This window comes from Platichthys flesus, chromosome 14 (genome assembly GCF_949316205.1).
Source record: "Platichthys flesus chromosome 14, fPlaFle2.1, whole genome shotgun sequence".
NCBI classification, from domain to species: domain Eukaryota; kingdom Metazoa; phylum Chordata; class Actinopteri; order Pleuronectiformes; family Pleuronectidae; genus Platichthys; species Platichthys flesus.
Window position 1 is genome coordinate 13,012,814 of NC_084958.1, and position 27,349 is coordinate 13,040,162.

At 44.7% G+C, this 27,349-nt stretch overlaps 2 protein-coding genes across 11 annotated transcripts; one reads left to right on the plus strand and one right to left on the minus strand.

The window, feature by feature from the left end:
- Positions 1 to 1,500: 1,500 nt before the first annotated feature.
- Positions 1,501 to 2,613, minus strand: LOC133968841 (E3 ubiquitin-protein ligase RNF186-like). The gene has a single exon (XM_062405061.1). It carries the CDS (start codon positions 2,564 to 2,566, stop codon positions 1,928 to 1,930), a length of 639 nt encoding a protein of 212 aa, XP_062261045.1. The 5' UTR covers positions 2,567 to 2,613; the 3' UTR covers positions 1,501 to 1,927.
- Positions 2,614 to 9,586: 6,973 nt separating this feature from the next.
- LOC133969041 (paired box protein Pax-3-like) lies at positions 9,587 to 27,038 on the plus strand. 10 transcript variants are annotated; one of them, XM_062405359.1, is made up of 9 exons: positions 9,587 to 9,884; positions 10,515 to 10,750; positions 11,179 to 11,308; positions 11,562 to 11,702; positions 20,960 to 21,159; positions 21,820 to 21,987; positions 22,107 to 22,316; positions 25,488 to 25,746; positions 26,730 to 27,038. In XM_062405359.1, exons 1-9 carry the CDS (start codon positions 9,800 to 9,802, stop codon positions 26,960 to 26,962), a joined length of 1,662 nt encoding a protein of 553 aa, XP_062261343.1. In that variant the 5' UTR covers positions 9,587 to 9,799; the 3' UTR covers positions 26,963 to 27,038. The 10 variants fall into 10 exon arrangements, with proteins under 10 accessions (XP_062261343.1, XP_062261342.1, XP_062261349.1 ...); XM_062405358.1 differs by having other exon boundaries at positions 21,820 to 21,985; positions 22,096 to 22,316; XM_062405365.1 differs by having other exon boundaries at positions 21,820 to 21,989; positions 22,076 to 22,316; positions 25,488 to 25,751; positions 26,730 to 26,879.
- The last annotated feature ends 311 nt before the right edge of the window (positions 27,039 to 27,349 follow it).

The window sequence follows — 27,349 nt, forward strand, 5'->3', positions numbered from 1 at the left end:
GGAGGTCATCTGCACTTCCATTGTCTCACTCCTATAAAACACTACTTATTTTGGCCCCCTACCCCAAAGTTATTTCTCTCATCTTGTGAAGGCTCATGTCCCCTCAGGGTCATTGGCCAAGGATCCCCTGCTGACCTGCACCACCACGGGGAGTCAGTGTAATAACACAAAGGTGGTTATGAGGTAAAAAAAAAAAGAAAAAAGGATGAAGGTCTTGTCATTGGCACAAGAGGCAATGTTTGTAGAGATGGAGGCAGCACAGTCAAGTTATAATAATTCATAATACTTACCAACAGGTTGGCACATACATGAAAATGCCTGAACCTGCTCGTGCCTCCAAGCACCTCCTGAAATTCGTCTCTTGTCTCGGTGCAACAAACAAATGTGGGAGGAGAGGAGCTGTCTTTCTGTTATTCCAACCTGCGACTGCTAATGGGAACATTAGCAAGCCTCTTGATTGATGATCTCGGGGCCGTCTGAGTCAGCGTTAGCATCCCTTTTACAAATGTGCATTCCCTTCAAAGGGCTTGTAAATAAAGAATAACAAAGTTACATCTAAAATGTGTAGTCTGTAAGAAACTCATACATTGATGTGAAGACATCAGTGCTGCAACTTCTTCCCTACAGTTAAATTGTATTACTGCCGTCAAGCAGGTCATGTTTTCATCTCATCGCCCTGTTGTTATCAGTTTAATGTTTGAAATGTACATAATTTAATGAATGTATACATTGCTGTATCCTGCCCCTCATAACCTCCACCAATGTGTTCACTCATCTGTTGTTTGTCTGTAAGCAAGATTTACCTACTTGAAGGATTACCACAAGAGATGGAGGAGGGATGTTGTGTGGGTCATGGAAGAAGCAGTTGCAGTTTGGTGTGGATCGCGGTCCGGCTTCAGATCCCAGAATTGTTTTTCACTGCGTTTAACATGGTGAGAAATGTTGTTTTCAACATTTTTGTTGATTTCTCAGGAGTGAATCTTGACGAAAAAATGCAAACAAATTTAAGAGCTTGGTATCGATAGATGCGTGCAATAACATGCAAATTAGATAAAAATAAATATCTATTGGATTTAAATGTGGTTCGTATTGGGATAACAAATAAAACTGAAAACCTGTTTCTACCACCATTGTGTAGTTGTGAAACGTAATAGGGCCTAAGCTTTAAGGTTTGTTTTCATTTCAAGGTTGTTCGACTGTATGTGCTGTAGAGATATCAGAAATGTTTTACGGGCTTTATCTCAAGCAATGACACTTCAGCAGAACTTTTTAGGAGACATTTTGACTTGTCACAAGATGACTGTTCTATTCCAGTGCCCGAGAGTCATTACAGTGTCACAGTGAGCCAGAGTGCAACAAAACCAGGCTCCTGAGACTGAAGCAGCAGCCGTCATCATTCCTTCTACTATTTACATGTGTGCTTTTCCTACTGTCACATGTCAGAATGCCTTCTGCGACAACTTCCAAATATGCATCATACAGAGGAAAAGCTGAGCAGTATGGACTCATACTTCCATGGTTTTATTTATTGTGTTGTTGTTTCTGTTTTTGTCCAATGGGATCAATACAATTTCACATTGAGTAGTTAGACTAAAATTAATGCCACTTTATACATGTAGTGTTACCTTCACAACAAAACTTATCTTAAGCTCTGTCTTAAACTTTTTAAGACATTTTATGGCCAAAAATTCCGATGATTGGATTCGAGATTTTTTAATATATGTCATGCAATAAATTGCACGTAAATTTAGTTTCCATTTTATTTTTATAAAAAATCTGTCCACAAAGGTCCTTGTGTTGTCATTGAGTCGTTTATACTGAGAGAGGCATCTAGAAGGATGTCTTAGCACAGTAAATATAAATATATAAAGTCACACTCTCACACTGGCTGAGATGAGTTCATGCGTCGTGCTCTGCAGCCGGACGATCACGTTACATAGGAGCTGTGGACACTGAAGTTGCTCGCTCCAGTTTCGGGTCGGTACCTCAGCAGGCAGGTCAGCCACGTGAGAACGAGCGAGAGCAGGGCGAGGAGGCTGGAGACGAACAAACACACTGGGCCGAGGGGTGAGCTGCTGCTGTTGAAGTTGTGCACAAAGATGAGGCCCAGAAACAGCAGCACCACCGTGGACAGGACGGAGAAGATGGCGCACACGCAGCCCGTCGTGAACGCCACTTGCTTGAACGCTTGACTGTCCTCGCCCTCAGTGGAGGCTGCTAGAGAGGAGACTGATGCACCCGCTGGATGGAAGTCTGGGGTCACACGCTCTTTCAGCGGGAGAGCCTCGGTCACCGCGGTGTTGTCAGGGAGGTTGTGCACCCGGTAGTCGGGCACCGGAGTCCGGTGGCGACACACTGGACAACCGATCCTCCATGTTCGACCCTCCCGGGAGTGCAGCTTGTCCAGGCACTCCAGGCAGAAGGTGTGGGAGCAGACCAGCAGTTTGGGGATGTGGACGTTTAGGTCAAAGTAGTTGTAGCATATTATACATTCGTAATCCTCCACGGGAAATGTGTCTGTCCCAGCAGAGCTGCAGTCGCCCTCAGTGCTCACCTCCTCCGCCATGTTGTTCAACAACCGCTTTATTATACAACACACTGAAACGCATGATCAGCAATCCACAGCATTATTTCTGGGTGACAATAAAAAAAGTTTAGTATAAGAAAAACTCTGCATTCCTCCGGTACGCGCATGTGTCAGCCCCGGTAAAGCTGTTTGAGCCCCGGTGTCTGTCTCGCTTCCATCCGCTTGATGTGTGACCGAGCCGGGGGCTAAACCCGTGGACACCACGATCATATTACCAGAACTAAAACCCCCGTATCCCCCGTAAAGAAAAAAGATCGAGTTGATAGACTTGTACAAATCGATCTCCCCTCAGTTTGTCACCTGGTTGATTCGTCCCAGTGCGGGTCATGTGTGAGCGGTGGATTTAATAGGTCTATTTAACCGTAGCATTAGAATTTAGCGCCCACAAAGAAGCAGATCAGGCCCCGTTTACCCACCTGGTATTAACATGTGCTTTTTGTGATACGATCACAAGTGGACAGGTCTGAGGGCCTGCATTCATACATGTACTAATAAGAGGCCCCACATGGGTCTTGTGATCTGATCTCAGATAGGATCTCACGTCCCCGCCCTATATGCAAATAAACACGTACGTCATTTCTGTTCACGGACACCAATTTACGTTGTTTTTACCCAGTCCGTGTTTGTGTGTGTGTGTGACTGCACAAGCGAACGAGCAAGATAGACAGGGAGAGAGAGAGAGAGAGAGAGAGAGAGAGAGAGAGAGAGAGAGAGAGAGAGAGAGAGAGAGAGAGAGAGAGAGAGAGAGGCTCATTATGTGTTGTGACAGTGATTACAAACAACGAACAATCAACGAGAAGAGAAAATAAAACCTCGATTCGTAGTGAAACTGCAGTAGGTCGCAGCACGTCCTTTATATGTGGCCCAGGACAAATGTGCGTTCACACAGACACATCCGTTCACACAGACACCTCCGAATGAGGTCTGGCGTGATTTGGATCTCTATCCACTAGTGCGATCACAACTGTATTTAGAGCTGTCCACTTGTGATATGATCGCATGGACCACATGTGAGGACCAGGTGTGTTCAGGGCCTGAGAGCAGCACCGTGTGTGTGTCTCCTCTGGGTTTCAGCACCGCGGCCTGTGGACAGCTCCCAGCGGCACGAGTGGCGGTGACACCTTCAGCTGGATGGGACGTAACCATGGAAACACCCAATAAACCTACAGGACTCTTCAGACAGATGTCAGTGCACGTGCTTTATGTGTAGGATGTGTTTTAACTGCTGTCACATAGTTAAAAAACGACTTCCTTTCACATAGCTCAACAACCACTCTAAATTCCCTACTACTACTTCTACAACTGTCTCTACTGCTCCTAGAAGTATTATTATTTGTATTGTTATTAACTTTATTGCTCCCAGATGTGGTCATTTGCTTCTGACTTTACAAGTTGTTTAAACACACATATCGCAATAAATCCCATTAAATACAATGGCCCCAAGTAGAGTGCATATGTCCATCAAGGCCCAACAGTGCCCTTATGAAACCACATTTACATTTTTTAGGTTTTTACGTGGAGCTGCACCAAATTGCACACACTCTGATTTTTTCTCATCAAGATCCATGAATGATTCTCTGAGAATGTTGAAAAACAACCTGTTTTGTAATTTTTAAGGAAAGTTGGAGTAAAAATAAATAATTCCTCAAGGAAGAACCTTAATTGGTTGGTTTGAGTCATGCTTCAACCATTTGCAATAAATTCTTGGGAATCGACAAATGTTATAACACAGCGTTTTTCTAGCACCCACGTAATGCTGGCTCTGCTGTATTTTGCTTTCATTAAGATTTACTAGAGAATTCTTGGATCCATGGCAAATCTCTAGGAACCTTCACTATATAGGCCTGTGTTTGCCAAGCCATTGCTCAAGGCTCTTTGGTGCAGCATCCACCAAACTCATGTTGCACCAAAGAGTTGATTGTTAGGCTTCATAACATGTAGTGCAATATATTACCATTTAAGCAGGAAATAAATTATTTCAGTGCTATAGAATCAATCAAGGGGGAATGACATGGTTGTTTGGTCGTGTAGCCTATGGTCTCTTCTATTCTATTTCAATTTTTGTTTCTTATTTTTCCAAATTTTCCCATTTAAAAAAAAATAATTCTATATTCGTATTGTACAAACACACCACAGAAAGTTCCATGTATGTGTAAACCCACTTGGCAGTAAAGTCAATTCTGATTCTGACACCTTTCAGAAATCAAATATTCTCTCCTCCCGACTGACTGCTTTACAGAAGTAAAATACCACACACCCTGATTTCTATGTTAGTTCACCTCTTCATTTACTGTGAAGAGGAATCGGATTAGAGAAATATTCATGTAAGAAGTATTATGGTGGCCTTCATTGTATCAGATAACATACATTATGAAATGTAGAATGAGTACCCATACACTGAGCCAAAAAGTGACCTCTTGTGGCCAATGCATGCACGCTTGCAAAGTGATGGTATTTAGAGTTGGGCAGTAACATCTAGTGTCCAACTGGAATATCAGTCACGTGCAATTAACGATTTCACTACAGTGTGATAGCTGAAAAAGTAATTCATATATATATATAATGTATAATAATTTTATCAAAACAGAGTAAATAACTGTTTTTACTACTTGTTGGAATAGGCTCACTGATAAATCATTCTGGGAAGGTGAGTTGTCACTTTCTGACATGAATAAATCCATTTGTAAAGCAGCTTTTGTACATGCTAGTGCATTTCAAAGTGCTACACAGTTGACTGATGAGCCAAGAATAGACAAAACAGACTAAATGCCAACAAGGGGATGGCATAAAATAGATTTTACAAGCTCATCAGAAGAGCAAAAACAAGTTTAAAACATACATAGACAAAATGAAAGTAATCAAAACATCATACTAAGATATTAATGGGCAGTAGATAAACTTATGTCTATAAATCATACTTCATCAAAAGTCAGGGTAGAGAGGCATAAGTTTTAAGCTTGATTTTAAGATTTTACAGTAACACTTCCAACTGCTCTTAAATGTGATCGAGTAATAAGATCCAGGATATCATATAGGATTGAAAATGTGAGATCAAGTACAACTCTTACACTCATTACTTCATATATCTTACATTCATATATATGAGATATTGATATTTTACATATGGATTGTGTTTTACACATGTCAAAAAGTTAAAATTCTGAAAACTACATTTTTATTGTAGATAAGCATACAATAATAATTATATATGCTAAGTCTCAAATATCTCTTGAGCTATCCCAGCTTTCGGAGGGGGGGGGGGGGGGGGGAGGTAGGAAATCCTCCTCTGTCAGTCACAGGTTTTAGACAGATAAGAATCTAAGTGGAGGTAACGCTCCGTGTTCATCATGGGACCATAAACTATTAGCACACTGTTTTTGGTCCTCATTTACTGAACAATTAACATCACCCTGCATGCCCACAGGCCGCATGGCTAACACTTCAGTTTTTCTTATCTTCTCCCTCACTCCTGGATGCACCCAGTGGGCCTTTGTTATGATAACTGCAGTCACTTTGAATCCCCCTACCTGAAAAGTTGTGGGTCACATATATTTGATAAGATCAGACACAATGGAAGAACAGTGCACCTTTTTGAGGCACCTTGTAAAAGTAACTCCCCAAGGCTACAAGTCACAGAGTGGATTTCCTTATTCTGAAGATACAACGTTTCACAGATGCCTATCTCGCCACACACGGCCTTTCTTCTAATCTGTTTCTCCTGTTTCAAACAGCGTTCGCTCTGTAGTCTTTGTGATGCAAAGCTCTTTTGCGTTGTCGGCGCTGAACTGCTGCAGGTAGAACGTCAAACTAAATGGATGTGAAATGAAATGAATCAGATTGTTGAATTGCGTTAAAAGAGTCATTCATATTCTCCATCCAGCCCTAAAATAGAAACCTGTGCTCTCATTTAGCTTTGTGCACAAGAGTAACACACGAATAATAAAGGGAAACTTGTTGAATGAAGACTGTATTTCAGTGGAGGACACTTTAAATCCCAGCTTTTTATTCAGAGACAGTGTAGCAGAGAAACAGCATTGCTCAATGTTTCCAAATGAATTTTTGCAGTAATGCAAAGATTTAGTTTTTATTTATCACACTGTGCCGCAGCCTCGGCTGTGATTGGCCGTGGAAGGGTTTCTGCAGTGTAGAATCTCATATTATGGCACATTGTTCAAAATTACCTCACAGCAGTGCTGTTATTCTCAGAAGACTAATAAAGGATAAACACATGCTGTTTAACAGCCAAACAATTATTTGAGCTGAACCCTATGAATAATGCAAATGAGTGTGATAAACACAAGGTATCTATCACTGTGTGTGTCACAGTCAGTTAGACCTGCTGCAGTTATAGTATCTATCATGAGAATTAATGACAGATTCTTTCTAAATGAGTAGAAGTGTGTTTATTCAGCAGTTTATACACAGAAAATCACACTGATCATTTGATTGCCTCGAAATGTCTATCTGCATTTGATCTTGTTGCCGTGCTTATCGTTGATACTGAGTCATGTTGCAAGAGGCTCTGGAGAGAATGGAGATTGTTTCCAGTCTAAATAAGCTTTGGTCAGACGCAGTGTATAGGACCTTATCTCTCCAGGGTAACAGCATAGATCAGAACTGCCTATAGGCTATTAGACTATCTTTATCTTTAGTGGAGGCAGAGCAAATTATTGTGTTTTTTTCCAAACGTTTAGAAATATAGCCTCCAAAGCCGCTGGCTTATTCCGTGTGTGTGTCGGGTCCTTGCAACACACTCTTTCTTTTTGGGGCCGTTTTGTTCCTTATTTCGAGTGCGTTTGGTTTTCCACCGCAGCACATTTCTGACTCAGCTTACCTCTCTGGGCTAATTGATTTGCCATGGTAGATCCAATATCCTTTTCATGATAGGCAAACTTTAGTGTGATAACCCCCCAACTCCTTCATTTATGGACATATAATGTTTCCACATGTTCTGTGTCCATTACTTCATTTTTTTCTGTCTCATATAGAGAGAATAAAAACATACACCCACACGCTGAGGGATACAGCCATGAAAGTAAAAGAAAAACGACTCTCTGCTGTGATAAAGTTGAGATGTATTTCAGCAAAACAAAGATGGGAAATTCTGTTTTTGCATCGTCCGCGCTCCATCCGTGTCCGGGGGGGTTTTCTGCTTTTTTTTTTAAATCGGTCTCTCCAGTAGCACCTCAACAAACAGCTGGATTGGCTTATTCACATTTTTCACAAAGAAGCCTGAGCTGACATCTGTATGAGGCTGTGACAATACACTTGTATTTACCTCACACAATAATGCAGCAAGTTTTGACAAACATGGTGATCAAGCTATTATCAGCCAGAGGGTCAGCTCCTGGTGATGCATCAGTTCGTCTGATACGGAGGTCATGACCAACCAGAATGAAGGGATGAGGAGGAGGAGGCCTCACATCGGAGTCGCTCTTCCTCCTGAGGGAGGGAGTTGAGGGGGAAAAAAGCATCGGTCAATTAAACACGCCTAATTATCATGATTATCAAAACTCTACAAGCTGCAGAAAAGTCAAATGATCGCTCATGTGCTTCTATGTCCATAATCGAGCATTTGCACGGATGTGTTACACCGCCGTGTGGCTCAACCACGCGTCCGCACAGCACCTATTGTTGAATTAGTGCAACTGCTGGATGACCGTGCAGCGCTGCCTCTCTGCGTAGGAGGCGGCGGAACTCGTGGAAGAAAAAATTAGATCCTTATGCATCTCCACGTCCAGAATTCCTCTATTGTCTGGGCGAAAGAAACTGCCTTAAGGTTTCAGTGTTTGAGGAAAGTTAGGTGACGCTTCCCGATTTGACTTTTCTTCCTGAATCAATTCTGATTCAGAAAAAAATCCTCGTATGGAATATTAACTTCTGGCATCACTTTTAGCATCACTTTTAGCATTATATATATATAGTATATACATTTATATACTATAATGCGTGTCAATTTGACCTAATATATAATAATAATAATACGTTTTTACAGTGTGGATAATAGACTGAATGACAGCACAGGAAGTGAACCCGCTAGGGCTCCAATGACTGAAATTATAATTATAATAACAATAATCATAATAATAATAAGCTAAAAACTTTACACGGCCACATGTTATTTGATTGCATGCACACCTTCTATCAATAAGTTTCACTTAACTCATTTCATTTGTTGTTTTAAATCTCTTAAATTACTAATAATAATTTCTATTATAATAGTTATGATAATGATGATGCTTATTGTCAAGTAAAAATATAAACAGACCTACGTCCACGTACTAACAACAGCAACTTAGGCACTTTATTGTGCTGATATTAAAATTATTAATTAGCCTCAATTATTCTTTTACCAACACTAAGTTAGTGTGTGTGTTCGTGTGTGTTTGAGGGTGTGTGTGTGTGAGAGAGAGTTTGAGTGTGTGTATACCAGGGAATTATTAGTCATCAATTTCTCAATGCTCAAAATAATATTTTTGCTTGGAAAAATTATTCTTTACAACTTTATAACTTTATCCGACTTTGTTTCATCGTAAGCTCTCAAAATCCACGTGTCCCTTTATTCCTTCCTGATCAAGTTTCACGACATCAAACTTCCTTCTCATCCAGACCATCAAGGGTTAGGGTTACCATCAAGATAACCGTCCATATTTCTCAGGAGACACAAGGAAGTATAACAAATCAGATGTTTCTTCCCTCAGGTGATTGTGGCTTTTGATAAAAGTTGTGCACACAAAGTTTGAAGCTTGTGACACGACAAACTGACCTCGTGAGGTCAATCCAGACAGAAGAGAGCTCCTGCTGTCCAATCACAGAGCTCCTGTGGTCTCCAAACGTCCGGGTGTTTGGCCAATCATGGGGCGCAGCGCGGAGTCAGAGGGGACAGCGAGCACAGATAAAATATTTTCCTGCCATCCATCCTCTCAAAGCGCCCACTCAAGCCTCGAGGACTGTCAGCGACCTGCCGTTTGACTTCTTACCTCTCACCTGAGCGCGCATCCACCTCCGGATACACTCGTCTCTGAGGGATTCCCCCTTTCTGTCTCCGGGTCTGGCACAACCTGTTACTCGAAGGAAAAGGGAGGCTGCGTCGCGTCTTCAGCGAAGTTTTGAGATTTTGCAACTTACAGAAGGTTATTTTGTCGGATTAAAGAAAAGAAAAGCAGAGGTAGTTCTGTTTCCAGTGTGAAACCTGACAGAGAGTCAGGAGCCATGACAGCGCTGGCTGGAGGTTTACCGAGGATGATGAGACCGAGTCCTCACCAGAACTTCCCGCGGGGAGGATACTCTCTGGAAGGTAAGACACCACCACCAGTTGCTGCTCAAAGTTTCAGCGCTAATTTAACTGTTAGAAAACTTAAACAATGTTGTCAAGATTGACCTCAGACATGATGTAAACACAAACAAATATATTATTATCGACTCCCCATTACATCTTTCAAATTTGAATGCATGTTAATTTGATAAACAAATGAGCACCATTTCCAAATAGCCAGTATAGGCCTATATATGAATGTATATATTTTTATCACTACTCATCCTAATCTCACATTTGAATATTTGTACATAATTCTATAATTATTTTAATCTTTTCCGAGTTAGTTTCTCGTTTGTTTTCTAATTTCTTTGACCCCTGTATTTAAGGACAATTTCAGATGTTTAAAAAGTCAACATAGCGTATTGCATGTAAGAATGAGGACGTGATTATTTAGAAATATTTGATGCCATAACCACCTTTATTTTGCATGTTAGATTATACTTAAAAAAATGATTAAATGTGTGAGTTGCTTCTGACCATTAGAACAAAACAAAAAATACAGTAAGCAGAGATAATATTCGGGTTATTTAAAAAACAAATGCAAGAGCCATATTTGAAATCCAAGTTACGAGATTTCATCCAACTAAACCGTCCTACACATGTCTCCAGTCTCCACTCCGTTAGGACAGGGTCGGGTCAACCAGCTCGGCGGCGTCTTCATAAACGGCCGACCTCTCCCCAACCATATCCGCCATAAGATCGTGGAGATGGCCCATCACGGTGTTCGGCCGTGCGTAATCTCCCGGCAGCTGCGTGTGTCCCACGGCTGCGTGTCCAAGATCCTCTGCCGGTACCAGGAGACCGGCTCCATCCGGCCGGGGGCCATCGGAGGCAGCAAGCCAAAGGTGAGAGACACGACTGGTGGACTGGAAACCGTAAAATGACCTAGTTAATATATGCCTTAAAATGTCGTTTATGTAGCAGCAGTTGCCATATTAAGATGGAGACTTTATTTAAAAGGTTTCAACTTAATTAAATGGAATATTCTATGTGCTTATAAAAAAGTAACAGATCTGGTTAAAAGTCGTGTAGTTCAAGTGGACCTCTGAGGCAAAATGCTTTACAATATGTGCAAGTGCGTAAAAGTTGATGGAGTTTGACTTTATAGCCTCTGTGGCACAATGACTGTGAATTATTGGGTTGCGTTTGCATCGTCACACTAAATCTTAAGGCCAGTAAATAATTAAACGTGTCTTTCTCGCCGATAATTGGGGCCTGGAATAATAATAAGTGAACTCAAACAACTTTTCCTCTCTTCTTCCTCTCACCAAAGCAAACCGCTGCTCCAGAGGTGGACAAGAAAATCGAGGAGTACAAGTCAGAGAACCCGGGTATGTTCAGCTGGGAAATCAGGGACAAGTTACTGAAAGAAGGAATCTGCGACAGGAACAACGTCCCCTCAGGTTGGAGAAAGTTTCAAACGTGTGATCACCAAGAAGAACAATTTAAACATTATACTTAAAAAACTGAATTGTTTTCGAAATATTTTAAATGAAAAAAGGGACAAAATGAAAAAGCTCCCTCTTATCTTTTGAATCATACATTTTTAGCTGGACACGTTACGCTTTGGATAGAGAATTAAATTTGTTTTGCTTGATTTGTATCAACTGTGTCCACTAACTTCTCCATGTCCAAACTTCTGCCTTGTTCTATCAGTGAGCGCCATCAGCCGCATCATGCGCTCCAAGTTCGGCGGGGTCGGTGAGGATGAGGACGATGAGGAGGTGGTGAAGAGGGAGATGGAGGAAAACGAACCGCGCACAAAACACAGCATTGACGGAATTCTGGGAGACAGATGTGAGTTCATCAGTCATAGTGTTTTCTTTTACCTCGCTGCAGTGTGTCTCTTACAGTCTCCAGAATACATCTGTTAACGCGCTGAACAAGAATATTCAGGTTGTGAAATGTTCTAGATGTTTTTATTCCTGGGTTAGTTTTTTCATCAGTTGCAAATAACATGTTGGGTGTAAATAGTAAACTTCATAATAATAATAATAATAATAATAATAATGATAATAATAGTAACAATCATAATAATAATAGAACTTCTACGCATGTAAAATTGCGCACCGTTTTTGGTTTAATTGCCTATAATTTAAGTTTCCTATAGATTAAACAAATGTCAAGAGATTTATTTTAAGTCGATAATCAAACATTTGTCAAACTTTCAAGCTTGAGAAACTTTTTATTTATTTATTTAATCACACTCCATCGGACTCGTGGGGATGAACTTCAGGGGACAAAGCAGGGAGAGTCCATTGAGGCTCACACCTCAGTTTGACGCACACAAAAGCCAAACTCCAGTGAGCGGCTCAGTGGTGAAGAAAAAGACGCCAGGCCCTTTCAAAATAGGAAAAGAAAGGGAGAAAAAAGTGCGCAGACAAAGGGCCCGGAGAAGACATTATGAACCCGCAATGAGCGATGAATTATTCAGGGACAACCAAAAGGCCTCGGTGCCACTTGGTTTATAGAATGCTCCCAAAAAAAAGTGCCAGTCTGTGCGCTTTCTGCACATGTTTACAGTTTGTATTGAGAAGGAAAACGGGGGAAACTGCTGAACACCTGTTGATTTACGATGTTGAAACTGAAGAGTGTTGCTGTTGGGGCCACAATGAAATATATAGTTAATTATTGATGAACACTCATCAAGAAATGGTCGTAATGTTATTGCAATATCGCGTCTTTACGCACTGATTTATTCAGTGTTTTTTCACTGCTGCGGTTTTATTTGGGTTTTGGTTTTAGTCTATTATAGATGATAACTTTAGTTCTGCAGAAAAAACAATATAAACATTAAGTTAACACATCTGGCAACAGCTTGAAGTGCACGATGTTTGCGCAATATGTGTTAAATTCACATCAGGCCTCTTTGCGTAATCAAATTGAACGGTACCGTTGCCTTTGCGCACGGAGCCTTTTTTTGTTTTTTTGACACAGTCTTTGAGCAGTGAGCACGACGCCTTCAGTCAGTGAGCGCAGGGGAAACCCCTCTCTCCACTAGATTAAATCCCAAACCTTTTATTTCTCTCCACTTTCATCTCGGGCAGAGTCCGCCCCTTTCCTTTCCGCCCAGGGCGCACACATTCATCCAGTATCTGTGGCCACTTCCCTCTCCCTCTCCCCGCGGCGAGACACATCCCTAAACACTGCTGCAGCTCCTCTATACATGCACAAAACAAATAAATCATTTTAGAGGCTTAGAATTGTAAATAACCTGTCTGATCAATAAACGGGATCAATTCATTTGGATCCCTGCTGTTAAATGAATTTAATTAGCATTGTTGCCAGTTAATTTTTTTTTTCAAGATTAAAGAAGTGTGTTCAATACAACTCACAGAAATGATGCAAGGATGGTAATGTGTTCTTCTTTAATTCATACATTTTTGGCACATTGATTATTTCGAAGAGAACATATGACATTAGTTAATCTTGCATCAAAAACATGACCTCTTGCAGACAATCAGCTCCGAGGACACTTTCCCCTCACTGATATACGCAACAGCACTATTTCATTCTTGTGTCTCTTTGTGGAAGTTGTTGTTGTTTTTCCTCTTTTATGGCACTTCATTAGAATGTGAAAAGCGTGGTTTTTGGGGACTGGGAGAGTGTCTTCTGGCCAAATATTGATTAAGTAGGTGTTTGCAGAGGCTATTGTTGCGGCGGGGAGAGGGCCTGTTGCTCTCTGCCCCTTTCTCCTCTACCACTATTGTTGGCTTCCCTTAAGTGCTAAGATCAAAGCTGACTCATTTAGATTTATTTGTCTGGGAAAAGGGACTTGCTGAGGTTTGTGGGATAAAGTATACTGGGCAGCCCCAGGTCTGCATGGCAAGTGGGCTGGAATATTGTGGGAAAAGGGTGCTTGCTGCTTGGGGATGAGGCTGATGCAGAGTTCTTGCATCTCCTCAACTGTTGAGCTGTGTGGAGTGAATTCACGCCCGTGTACAGAGCCTAAAAAGCAGGCACGGCTGAGCTATGTGTGAGAGAATCCTCTGTGTCATTTAAGTTTTTTCCCATTCGGTCATTGAGCAGGAGTGCATCCACCTCAGTGTAACTTTGGTGTATGATTTTAAACCAGTGGTGTCAAGTAATTTGTTTTCTTTTTCCGCGAGCGGTTGAATTAATTGATAGCATCCTTAAATCTATTTATTACTGTTAGCACTTTGGCCTCATTTAACTAATTAAAGTAACCAAAGTCATAAAAGAGGAGTAGCCACTCTCACAGGATCAATTTATGGCAGTGGGGGTGAAAGGGAGAGGGGGGGGGGGAGAAGAAAGCTCAGAAATACAAACAGTCAAAGGGATAACTTTTCTTTAAAGGGAATCCTGCGGTGCCAAATTGAATGAGCCCAGTTCTTTCAAATCTGCCATGGTGAACGCAGTCAACATGTAATAATTGGTTTCATTGAGGTGCATTCCAACAATCTGCTGCCATTCTCCTGCCCCCATTGTCCGGAGGCAGGCAAATAGCCAGAGGGACAGGAGGAATCAAGTGCTGACAAAACATGAAAGATTTAGCAGCTTTTGTCGCCGGAGCTGAGTGGGACTTTGTTTGTGTAAATAAACTGGGTGAGTGGCTCCCCGTGACTTTTTTGCGTGGATTTAGCGAGAGGAATATTCGGAGCAGAAAGATCATATCTGCGCCGTTGGACTGTACGATGTTCTGAGGCAGTCTGAATGTTTCTTTAATCCACGCTCAGACTGTGAACTTTGTTAGCGAATTTGCACCACATCTGAGCCATCTAATCTGATTTGATGTTTTCCTAACTTCTGCTCTCATGAGACAAATATGAATATAAACAGACACTTTTTTCCCTCTCTCACACACACACACACACACACACACACAGGGGGGAGGGGGGAGAGGGGGAAGCAACAGAGCAGCATTGCAATAACCCGCAGCTGTAAACAGAGGTAGACGCTGATTCTGGCTTGTTAGGGGTCCCTGCATTTCCACGGTGAATAAGTGAAAGATTGGAGGGTTAGACGAGGCTGGTTACAGGAGACAGAAGGCCTCCATCCAACCGGAGGAATGTCTGCCACAGACACACTTCCATTTTCCTCTCAGGAGAAATTTATATTCTGGGTTTTCCTGTTAATAATGTTTATAATGCGGGTTTAGCTCAGTGGACTACTCGAGAAAACAAACCCGCATTCAAAATGTATTTGTTAGGTTGTGATGTTATATAGATGGATAGATAGATTGCTAGATAGCTAGATAGCTAGAGTGATAGATGGATAGATAGACAGATAGACAGATAGATGTTTCTAAAGTATAAATACTCAGTGTCGACATGATTCTCAAGGCTCTGTCTTTCTCAAGAAAAGAAAAAAAAAACACACTAGCTGATCTGCAACTGAATGCCGACTCTATGCTTCATTAAAGCCTCTTTCTCTGTTGGCACCCACATTGTGATCCTCCAATATTAATTCAAAGGACAATTAATGAATGCAGGCCAACTTTGAAGTAATGGGCCGGGGTCCTGCCCCGAGCCGGCCCCTTGGCGCTGATGTACTCTCCACATTCTCCCCACTAACCCCAGAGACACCGTGAAGTGACTGAAAGAGAAGTGCCGAGCAATGGAAGGTCAAGGAGAGGAGCCCCAGCAGAAAAAGAGCTCTCTATTTCCTTGGAAGTATTAGCCAAGCAAAACTCTGTGATGGGGAGGATAAAGGAGTGGGAAGAGAAAAGGGTCGGGGGCGAGGGGACTCTGCAAAGAGAGGCACAATGGGATAGTTAATTGAGTAAAGCCAGACAGCGTTGTCAATCACTTAACTTTGTTTAGCCTCAGTTTTTGTGGAGCTGTTTCATCCAGCACATTGCACATTATGGACATGCCAGCACAACTCTGTGGCTGTTTTGATTAATGTCTTTTTTCCCCTATCAGAACAAAGAAATCCACTTAAAAAAAGAGCAGATCTTTAAAACATAAAGATTTAAAAAAATATATATAAGTGTTCAGAGTTACATCATTTATATACTTTAGTCCAAACAGCAGCTTTCCTAGCAGTTGACGTTGAAAATGTCCACAAATGTGCAAAGCTCATTAAAACCAATGCAAGACCCATCTTACGAGTGTAGTAGGTAGGGTAACAAAAAAAGAGGCATGGAATGTAATGACGGTTTCTCTCTCTGTTGAGCGTCTGTGAAGTTTTTGTTGGGGGGGGGGGGGGGGGGGGGTCAGCGGTGAGGCCGTTTTCACTGCAGCGCCGTGCGGTAGCTGTGAAAAGGTCAGGGGGCTAACCTGGGGTCACTTCACTGTTAAAACTATCAGGCCCCAGGAACAGGAGGTTATGATAATGTTTTTAGAAAAGACGAGAGCTGACAGACGTGACGTCACACGAAGGAAACGATGTGGACGAGACATGAACCCTTGTCTTACAGTGTAGACTCCTGAATGAGGAGCGTGGTCGGGTTGTCGGCGTGGCCGTAACGAGGCTGGACTGAGCTGGTTAGTCTCCGTTCGAGTGGAACGTGCGGCAGACTGGCCTGTTGCTGCAGCCCTGCGTGGGCCCTGTGCTGCAGCTTTGTCCCGGCACCGAGGGTGGAAATGCCACCGTGAAACTGTCACCTAACTGCACCGCGGTGGAACTAAATAATAACCACCACACACTGGGCACACATAAAAGCTGCGCAGGGCCATTTTGTGGCTTTTTGTCACTTCACCGATATTAGACAGAGATACATCTCTCCGCGTCATATCGCCAGCTATAGCTCTTTGTCCGTTAAGTGCCAACCTCCTGCGCTCATTCACTCCATTTTTTCGTTGCCCATCACATCATCATCTCCCTCTCTCATTCTCTGTATCTGACCCCCTCCCCGTCCTTTCCCAGGCAGCTGCGGGTTCCTGGGGGCTTTTTAGCAAGTCAAGTGAGCAGCCCACTCACTCCCCATTTTTTCCCCCTTCAACTGTTAACCCCAGCTGAGCCCATAAGCTGTCAGTTAACCATTCTTTTCCTCCAGTGCATCTGCTCGCTCTGGCTCTATGTGGCGTGCCACTATTTTATTCAGTGGCCCACTCGCACCGTGCTCCGTGGCCTGAAAGGGCCAGATCTACTTCCCTGGGCAAATAACTAGTTCATTTGTCTCTTCTCCCCTTTGTTTTGTGTTGGGAACACATGTCACCAGCTCAATTACCTTCTCTATTAACAGCCTCTGGAGGAAGGGCCAGCCAGCCCCTACCAAGACAAGACTATAAACTGCCCCATATGCTCGGCTTCTCTGTCTCTTTCTCGCTGCCGCTCTTCATCCCCCATCCCTTCAGTTCTTTATTTTTTCTCTTCGTCTAATTCCTTGCTTTAAAATCAATGGACAGCATTTCGGTTCAAGGACAAAACAACACTTTGTCACTTTTTCCACCTCGTTTTTTATTTTTTTTTGCCATTTCAAGCTGCATGTTTGAATGTATATGCACATGTGTGCACATATATAGATATGTGCGCATGTGCATGTCTCTTCGTATTAACATCTCTTGAGCGGGTGGGAGGGGGATGAATGCTTGGCAAGGCAAGGGCTGGCCACTGAAGACTCTGCCGTAAACAAGAGCAGTCTTTATTCTCGCGGTTGGAATCCTCACTTGTGTTCTTTCTCTTTTTTTGGGGGGGGGGGGGCTGTTCGAGGCCTGTTAGCTGCAGGTGAAGCTAATGGAAGTGGACGTTCCCTCGGTTCACATCTGTGACCCTCTGGAGTTTATCTTCGCTGCCTGTCAGTCTCCCCTCTTGATCGATAAACGGTTCTGTTTCCCTCACTCGTCTGTGGCCGTATATCTGTTCCTCCCTGAGCGTCTGTGTTGTTTGTGTGCAGACACGGAAACACCTGCAAATACACTTGTTGAATTTTATCAGTGAAAAGGAACCTGTTGAATTCACTTGTTGAGTTCTGCACTATCGACCAAACTGTGATACATACAACCTCCTTGTGAATAAATGGCCCACTATCCATTCCAATATCTAAAGTAGCTTGTTATTAGTTTAATAACCTGCAGCTTACTTTGTTTTTAAACTTTTGTTTTATGTATAATTCTGCAACAGGTCCAATTTCCGCTGGAGGGATAATAACCTATCTTTCTGTTAAGATCCTTGTCAGAGCCGCAGCCAAACTGTGAGCAGCTATGGAGCACTTTCAGCTCCCCAGTGCTTTAGCTGCAGCGTAAAATTTGATTTGGGTGTTTAAGTAAGGAGGTCGAGGCCTCCCTTTGTGTGTTTGCTATCCTCTTCTGCCGTTGGTTGCGGGGGAATGTGTGGGAACAAGCTCGCCTCTGCGTCAGCGTGCCTCAAAACTGATCCACGTCGGCGTGTAGGAGCCCCAATTTGAAAACGTCAAAGATGTGGACGCAGCAGTGGCGGGTGAGCAAAGAGAAAGAGGGGCGAGAAGTGAATGCATGAGATGGAGGGGACAGCTCCCGCTTTTAAGAATGACCAGCACCCCCTCGTTTTCCATAGCATGGCACCCCACACCCCTTCCCCATCATCTTCTTCAGGTGCCTTCAGCCTCCGATCTCCTACTCATGTCAACCCCCTCAACCCCACCATCCCCCAACTTTGTGCCCCTCAGGCCGTGGAGGGAGGGGACGAAGGGGTGCTCCCCTGCTGTGCCCCTCCACATCCCCCAGTAGCCCTTCTCCGGACCCCTTTGTGCCCCCCCCCTTTCTCCCTCCCATCCTTCATTCCCCCACTCATCCCCTGGCCTTGCAGCCCCCATCTCCCCCTACAGCCCCCCTCCCACTCCCCTGCTGGGCAGGTGACAGGCCCCTGAATGCGGGCCCGGGCGTCCCTGATGGCTCCTACAGATGGAGCGTGGTAATTCGCCCAATAGAGTCCTGGCCCTGCCACAGGCTTTTCCCTGCTGCAGATACAAAGGCCCGGCCATATCATTTCTAAAAAAAGAGAAAAAAAAGAACAACAAAGAGTGAGAGGAGGAAGAGCGCAAAAGAGAAAACGCGAGCCAGAGGATGACAAAAGCAACACTGTCATTTGCCATTAAGGGAGAGTCTGTGACGGAGTGTTTTCTCTCTAGTTACTAATAATAAACACAAGGAGAGAAAGAAAAAAAAGAGAGGGAAAGACAGAAATAAAGGGGGCAAAGGAGGAGAGATCCACCCCCACCCTGCAGTTAACATGAGTTACAGTGCCAATGGGGAGCTTTCTCCTCGGAGGAGTTTTATGAGCTCTCCTTCCCTCCCTCAGGAATCTTTTTCGTTTCAACGCCATCATTGGTCCTCTGTCTTTTTCTTTCTTGTCTCTGCCATCATTAAAATAGCAATGACACCACTTGTTACTTGGCTTCCCAGTTTTATCCTACAGCGTTTGGTTATGTGCTGATTAATGGAAGTTACACTTTAAGTTACACAGACAAAACAGATTTATTTTCATTTATTTTTTATCACATGACTGCTTGCGTGCACTGGGCATGCACGTGCCTGTGTAAACAGGAACCGCTCAAATGATCGCATGTCTCAGAATTTAACCGATTAACAGGGTCAGCAGCACAACGTCATGTGATAGGAGCCTGATAAATCTGTGAAAAAGATCCAGTCAGTAAGTGGTTGAGAGTGTTTACGTCATCGTTTCCAAAAGTGGACCATCTCCACTAAAAAAAAGAGTTTTCAAACTGAAACAGGGCAAACAGCATTTTCAAACATCTTCATTTTAGATGCTTCAAAACTCTGAAGTAGTGTGAACGCAGCCCTGTCCAAGATTTGATGCGTTTTCAAACAAATACGTACTAGTGTGGATGTAACCTAAAATCTGCTCCAACTGGTCTGAGGTCCACATCCAAACTTATATAAACCACATCCCAATCTCACTGCGCATGTTCCAGAGGGATTTCCGAGCCTTCAGCCATTTCCCCCGCCATGGGCCTTTATGCCAGTGTGGCACCCTGAGTCCGACCTAATAAAGACGTCTCCCCAGCGTCATAATCTCGTGTGCCGGCAATCCGGACCACAGTAACATTCCCAGGGACCAAATCCGTGTGTAATGCCTGGTCAAACACACACCGGCAACCAGCACAAACATTTCCTGCCGCGGCTCCAGAGGCTCCAGAGGCAAGCGGGGGGAGATCCCCTCTTACCCCCCTGCCATGTCTGACTTGGCACTTTTTAATTAAATCTTTAAATCTACAGAGGGAGAATGCGCAGTCTGGGGGAAACAGGCGAGCCTCTGTGTTCCGCCGAAGCCTTTCTGCTGCTTACACCTGTCTCGCCGCCTCGGGCGCCCTCGTTCAGTCTCCCCCCAAGTGTCTAGGTGTTTGCTGCGGAGACGGGAGTGAGGAGAAGGTGCAGTGACCCCTCTCCGTTAGGGTCTAAGAGGTCTCTCTGGGGTGGATTTGGGAGTGGATTCCAGCTCTTTCGGCCTCTGTGTCCATCTGTGTTTGACACATTGTCATAGACTGCTTTTATTGAGTGAAAGCCCACAGCTCAGACGCAGCAGCAGCAGCAGATGCATGTTTGTGAGTATATGACGGAGAAAGAGATGGGGGGATCGCAGACATTTAATGGCGGACAATAGCAGGCTGTCACGCTACGCCGTGGAGCCTAATCATTATTTAATAGATGGGTAACCTCCCCCTGAAACGCAGCAATAGTCCTCTGTTTCTAGTCCCAAGCCTTCATTGACTTCCCTCTTCTGCTGAATTAGGCCCCAATAGCTGTCTCCCAGTTACCCAGTCGCTCTCCGCTACCCTCAACTGAACAAACAGATTAAGATGCACCTGCAAAGAGGCTGCCCACTCTCCACTGTGGGACCCTACAGGCACAGTGCACAGCGTGGCTAAGACCGGGAGAGACTCCGAGTCCCAGGGAAATCGACGCCCCGGAGGGATCGGGTCCTCTTTAATCCATGTTCAAGCAGCTTCTGGCTTTTGATCCCCTCGGGAACTACTGAGGAGTTTAAGGGAGCAGAGGGACACAATCTGAGGTGGCTCTGTACCATGTGTCCAACTCAGCATAATCTATTGTCTGGTTTCTGGCTATTGTAGCTCCACTCAGTCTTTCTCAGTTGGACTCCCCTTGAATGGTTGAAGTAACAGTCTGTCTGTTTGTTTTGTGCAATTTCAGCCAGTCACTCAGACGAGGGCTCCGACGTGGACTCAGAGCCTGGCCTGCCCCTGAAGAGGAAGCAGCGCCGCAGTCGGACCACCTTCACGGCGGAGCAGCTGGAGGAGCTGGAGAGGGCCTTCGAGCGCACACACTACCCCGACATCTACACACGGGAGGAGCTGGCTCAGCGGGCCAAGCTGACAGAGGCTCGAGTGCAGGTTAGACACACTTACAGACGCACTCTTCAGACCTCAATCTGAAAGCAACCCCCCCCCCCCCACCCCCCTCACCCCAACACACACCCACACACACACCCCGGCAGGGCAGTGCAGTGTGTCGATCTGTCACAGATATGTGTCATGTGGCTGTTAAATTGCCCGGGGACGTTGCCACACATTCCTTACAACCATAAGACATGGCCCCCTCGCTTTCAAGCAACCCTTGACCCGGCACCCGCCTCCCCCCACGCTGCACACACAGGCACAGATGAACACAGATACACTGTGCCCACTGTGTGCGAGGGCAGCGTCTTATTTTGGCCGGACTCTGCAAAAAAAAAAAAAGGGGCTGCGCGGAGATCTCAAAATAGATGGCTGATTTAGATGGTACGCTAATATAGGCTTTAACAGCTGGAACTGGCCCTGTGGCATTATCTGAACCCAGTGACTGGCAGCAGCTCACAAAGATATAATGTCTGTGGTTTCACTGCACGCTCCAGATGCTGAGATCTCTATCAGTTCAGCTCCCTGTAGTCAGAGGAGCCTCACGCACACATGTGAGCATCCACTTACACGGACCAAGCACACGTGTGAATAAAGAAGAAGATGCATGTTGTTATTCTGTTTGGTAAAATGAAAACACTCTTGTCACCCCCTCAGGTGTGGTTCAGCAACAGGAGAGCCCGGTGGAGGAAGCAAGCTGGAGCCAGTCAGCTGATGGCGTTCAACCACCTCATCCCCAGTGGGTTCCCTCCGTCGGCCATGTCAGGCCTGCAGTCCTATCAGCTGTCCGACAGCCCTTACCCTCCTACTTCCATAGCTCAAAGTGCGTCCAAGTGAACACACACAAACTTATACATTTAAGCAACAGTAGCAGCAATGTTTCCAAATTTTAGCAACACAGGTTTTTAACTAGAATGTTTCGATTCTCCACAGTCTCCGAGCAGCCCGGCACAGTCCACAGACCGCAGCCACTGCCGCCCACGTCCGTGCACCAGAGCGGCCTCAGCTCGTCGGCGGGCTCTCAGGATCCCAGCTCGGCGTACTGCCTGTCTTCCGGACGTCACGGCTTCTCAGGATACTCGGACAGCTTCGTGACTTCGTCGGGCCACAGCAACGGCGTGAACTCCACCATCGGCAACAGCCTCTCGCCACAGGTTCGTCTTTACATCTGTTAAAGATACACACGACAGAAATACATCTTATAATATCTATTTGCTTACATCGATATAGACCTATGCACAAATAAACACACACAGATACACACACACATTAAACCAGGAAGCAGGAGGTATTTAGTGATCCGTGCTGGTTTGGAAATTCACCATATGTGCGGCTAACGCACTCCTCAGTGTGACCTCGGAGGTGTCATTGGGGTGACATTGATGAAATCTTGTTAAGCTGGAAAACACGGTTGCTTTTCATTTTTGTTTATTCTGACGGGTCGTTTGATGAATTCGAAATGTGGCTCACGTCAGTCTCCGGCGAGGCAGTGGGGACCAGACATGAGGAGAGATGTATGGATGTCCAATGATGACACAAATCAAAACTGAAAAGACAATTATGGTCGATTACACAGTCATCAGTGTCCATCAGTGGCTCCCTGCCGGCCCAGAAGATGGACTAACAGGCGTAAAACGAGCTTTTAACCGCCACAAAGGGTGGCCAGCCCACATGCAATGCATGCTGGGTACTAATTCCCATGAGAGAGAATCTCAGACTGCTGTTAGTCACCGATAAAAAAACTGCCTCGGGCAGATTTGTAACTGTTTGAATGCCTGAGGATGTATATATGTTGGAAAAAAAGAGCGAGGAGCTTTGTTGTGGCTGTGGATGCACGGTCAGAGAGGAGAGGGTGGCACCATTGTGGCTGAAGGTATAATTGACTGCTTTGATATATGAGCTGGAGTAAGTGACTAAAATATGTGTTTTGCTTCTCGAAAACTCATCATGTTTACTTTTAAATACATCCTTGTTTGAGGATTTGTATTGGATATATAAAAAAATATAGGGAGACGGGAGAGCGACAAAGTAACAAAGCGAGCTACCGGCCCGGTGGCTTCAAATGCGCTCACTCATCAGTTGTTCTTCAGTTTGTTTAAGCGTTCACATTCCTGCTCGTAGCTGCCGTCCTGTAACTGAGTGTACGGCTGCGGCTCACATACCTACAGGGTCACCGAGTGGCTTTAACTCCAATAAAGAGGCCAAAGGTGCCGCGGCCTCATGGATGGTTTCAGCATTAACCTTAACGGGCAGCTCCTCACACAACGGACAGCTCTTCTTGCTCAGGGGACGGCGCGCCCGGAATGTTTTCCCCGTCTGGATTTGCAATCACAGAACGTTCCAGTGTCTTAATTGATTGGTACGAAGTAATCTTTCCTCTCGTAACAAACTGTGTAATTTATGCAAATGACTCACTTTGTTGGCTAATTTGTTTTAATTCACATATTCATTGCAGCTGTTTGAATGTATATTGCAATGTGGCTCTCTCTATTACAGATGAGGGTGGAATTAATATCCTGATATTAAAATGAGAATTGATTAAATTGTATGATATTGATAGTTTATACGTGAAGACCTCTGTGCTCTTGAAGAACTTCACAGTTTGCCAAACATAGGTTTGTTTATTTTGTTTTAAACCCTCACTGGACTTGTCTTGTTATCTGAACTCCAAATTTGTCTATAAAAGCTCCTCTACCCTATCTGCTCTTCTGGAGATGCAGGGGCTCATTTCACTCCAGATATGGTCACATTAGAGCGTGGTGGAGTTTTGATATGGATAAGGTTTACTTTAGATAGGCGATATTCTTGTCTGAGCAGTTAGCTCCACTTTTGCAAACAGCGGTCGGGCCGGTGGTTTCCCCCGTGGTGCCGAGTGTCTCGGGCGTCTCACTGCTGATGTGGTGCATACCAAGGCAATCCTTTCTCACCAAGGAAGCGAGCGGTCGGGATTTGCACCCCCCTGAGACCTAATCCGCGGAACAACCTCAAAACAGACACAGCGTTGGGGGAAACTGCTGCTGTTTCAGTTGTGGACATGAACGCAAGGGGCTTGTTGATCAGACGCACACACGAAGGCACAAACGTGCACATGGGCACATGCCACTCAAACATATGTTTGCTTTCATACAAACACACAGAAACAGACTCATGCATGTTTCATTTTGTGAGGATAAACATCAATAAATTGAATAATTTATTAATTTAGTTTGTAATGTCTTTTTCTGAAGCCTGGTGCAGATTCAATGTGTATCCTAGGGAATCTATGCACCTGCATGTATACAAATTAAGATAATATATATTTGATAGAAGAAATATTCAAATAGTTATAACAGACAGTGCACGAGGCCGTGCGCACATTCCCTGCATCAACAAGAGTGATTTATTGTCGGGGCACTTTGCTGTTTGTCAAATATGTGAGGGCAGATCATACACACTATAAATTACACACTGAAAAGGCACCTGAGGTTACATGGCTGTGAATGTGTGTGTGTGTGTGTGTGTGTGTGTGTGTGTGTGTGTGAAATCCTTGTTTTCACATTACTCAGTGTTATTTATTCTTCACCCGTTTCTTCTTTTTTTAACTTTTCTCTCCGGGTTATTTTGTTATTTCGACTTTATCTTTATTTTCTCTCACATGGACTGTAATTCTCTCTCTACCTTCACGTTTGAGACACTTTCATGACTTTGCTTCTCACGCAAACCTACGTGCAGCTGTTCACGATGTATCACTGATACCCCTACACCCCTGACTTCAGAGCAAAAAGTGCCTACTACACATCAAACACACACACACACACACACGCACACACACTGTTACACACACGATTCCACACATTGGAGCAGTAGCGCTCTGTCACATACACAAACACACCTTGCCTCTCATTCCCACGTACCCTTTGGCCCTTTGGCCTCTTTACCCTGGCCTCAAGGACACGGTGAATTTGGGGCAATAACAGAAATTAGAAGAGAGAGACATTATGAAAAGAACCTTTCTCTACATACAAATCTTTTTATATTCTACTTCCAACACATTGCATTCACACAAAAGATATTTTCCGTCTATTCCAGTTGTAAAACATGATAAAGGTGTCACAGCAAGGTAAAATAAAACAGAATCACAGAAAACAGAATCAGTGGAGCGGAGAGAAGAGAAAACACGTGTGAGGGAAGCCAGGGCAGATGTATTTCTGAGCGAGTCATGCAGCCTTACATTTTGGGGTTTTTACATTAACAAATTTACTCTGAGTTATATTTTATTTGAATTTTCATTTATTAAAATTCAATTCAATATTAATCATCCATTTCTCTGCATTTCCCCCCCTCAGGTGATGGGCCTGTTGAATCCAGGTGGAGTGCCACACCAGTCCCAGAGCGACTTCGCCCTCTCCCCGCTGACCGGAGGCCTGGAGCCCAACGGAGGCATGGCCGCCAGCTGTCACGGCTCCCAGCGCCTGGACACTCTACCTGGCCTGACCAGCATGCCCAGCCTTCCCAGCACCCAGTCTTACTGCACACCGTCCTACGGCTCCCCCGCCTACGCCGTGGACCACCATCCATCCTACCAGTACGGACAGTACAGTCAGAGCAAGGTGCGTTTGAAATACCCTGTTCATACCGCTTGTTTAAGGATTCTCCTTTCCTAGAATTGAATGCAAATTGTGTATAATTGATTGGCGGCCATGTCCTCTTGTGACCCCTCCGCTGGTTTAGCTACTTAGGCTCAATTCTCTGACTCACAACCCGGGTTAATTGCGCGGACGGCTCTGATGAGCGAGCGTCTCAAATCACCCAGGGGCTGTGCTGAAATTACATGTACGTTAAAGAGCGCTAGCTGGCGGGTTGCCTCAGTTTACATTACCATCACCGGGCTATCCACGTGGCTCGATGCAGAGGCACGTCCAGGTCGTACAGCCCAGCGCACGCATTCTCCCTCTGTCCTTTCGTGACCCCCGTATGATGAGCTCGCCCCATCAAACCCTCGGTCTACCTCAGCTAGCCATGTAATGACCCCTGCGTAACATAGATCGCCGGCCAAATGAAAGGAGCCACTTCCCAGAGCATGTTTGACAGGAGGGAGGGGTGCATGTTACTGTTGTCCGGGGCTGATCTGAGGTACACCACCGCATGTGGACATCAGTGGCAACATCTTGATGTCATTAATTTAGCCGGGCCTGGGAGGGACCCGCATATAGGTTGTGTGGGTTTGATGAAAAGTGTGTGTGTGTGTGTATGTGAGTGTAGACATGTAGGTGTGTGTGTACAAGGGAAGGGTTAGGGGCTCTTTAACAGGGGGCGATTATGGCCCTTGGCAGGCCAGGATTAGAACCATGTGTCCCACTGGAGGTCAAATTCAGAGTTGTTACTGATCAGTGGAGCAGAGCCCAGGTCCTCCAAGAGCAGTTTTCTTATTTCACATCAAACTTATCCATTCAAACCGACTCTGACCTGCTCTCACACATATTTCTGTCCAAAATGTTCCTTTTTCCATCAGGGGATGTAAGCCCCTAAATAGAAAGCAAACTGAATCTCTCTAACCCTCCCGATCTGTGTTTCCTTGTCCTCCTCAGGTGCCTTTCATTATATGAAGCCCCCCAACATGGTCCGAGCAGGAGGCTTCTCCCGAGCAAGTCTGAGATACATCGCCAGAGACTGCCCCCCCTCTCCCAATGCTCACTGCCTTCGCCAAACCTTCCCAGCCCCGAGGACAGCCAGCAGGAGAGACGTTGGGTGGTTAAAAAAAGGGACTGAAGTGTTTCTCCTACAGCGAGGAAGGAAACCAATTGAGATGGAGGTTAAGTGACGGCAAGGGACGGGGGGGTAGGACTGGAATAATTAGGACCAAAGGCGCAGCATCTCCTGTTACCTGGCACTCGCTTTGACTTATGCTTCAACGTCACGCTCCGAGGACCTGGCATGGTTCGTGGTCCACGCTGAAGGAGGAAAAGAGGAGGGGTGGGGAGAGGGAAGTAAATACATTCAAGATTCTGTGTTTTGGTTGTTGTAAAAAGTGGCAGAGGTGGAAGCTGAGGCAGACTCCGTGAGCCCCTCTTCGCTTCTGGGGCCAGCTGGATAGGGAGTGGAGGGTCGGATTCTGATGGCGATAACGTGTTGCGTTCAGCCGCGACGGTCTCCTGAGGACCTCTTCACCACAATGTCTTAGGGTAATGATAGTAAACGTACACCGATG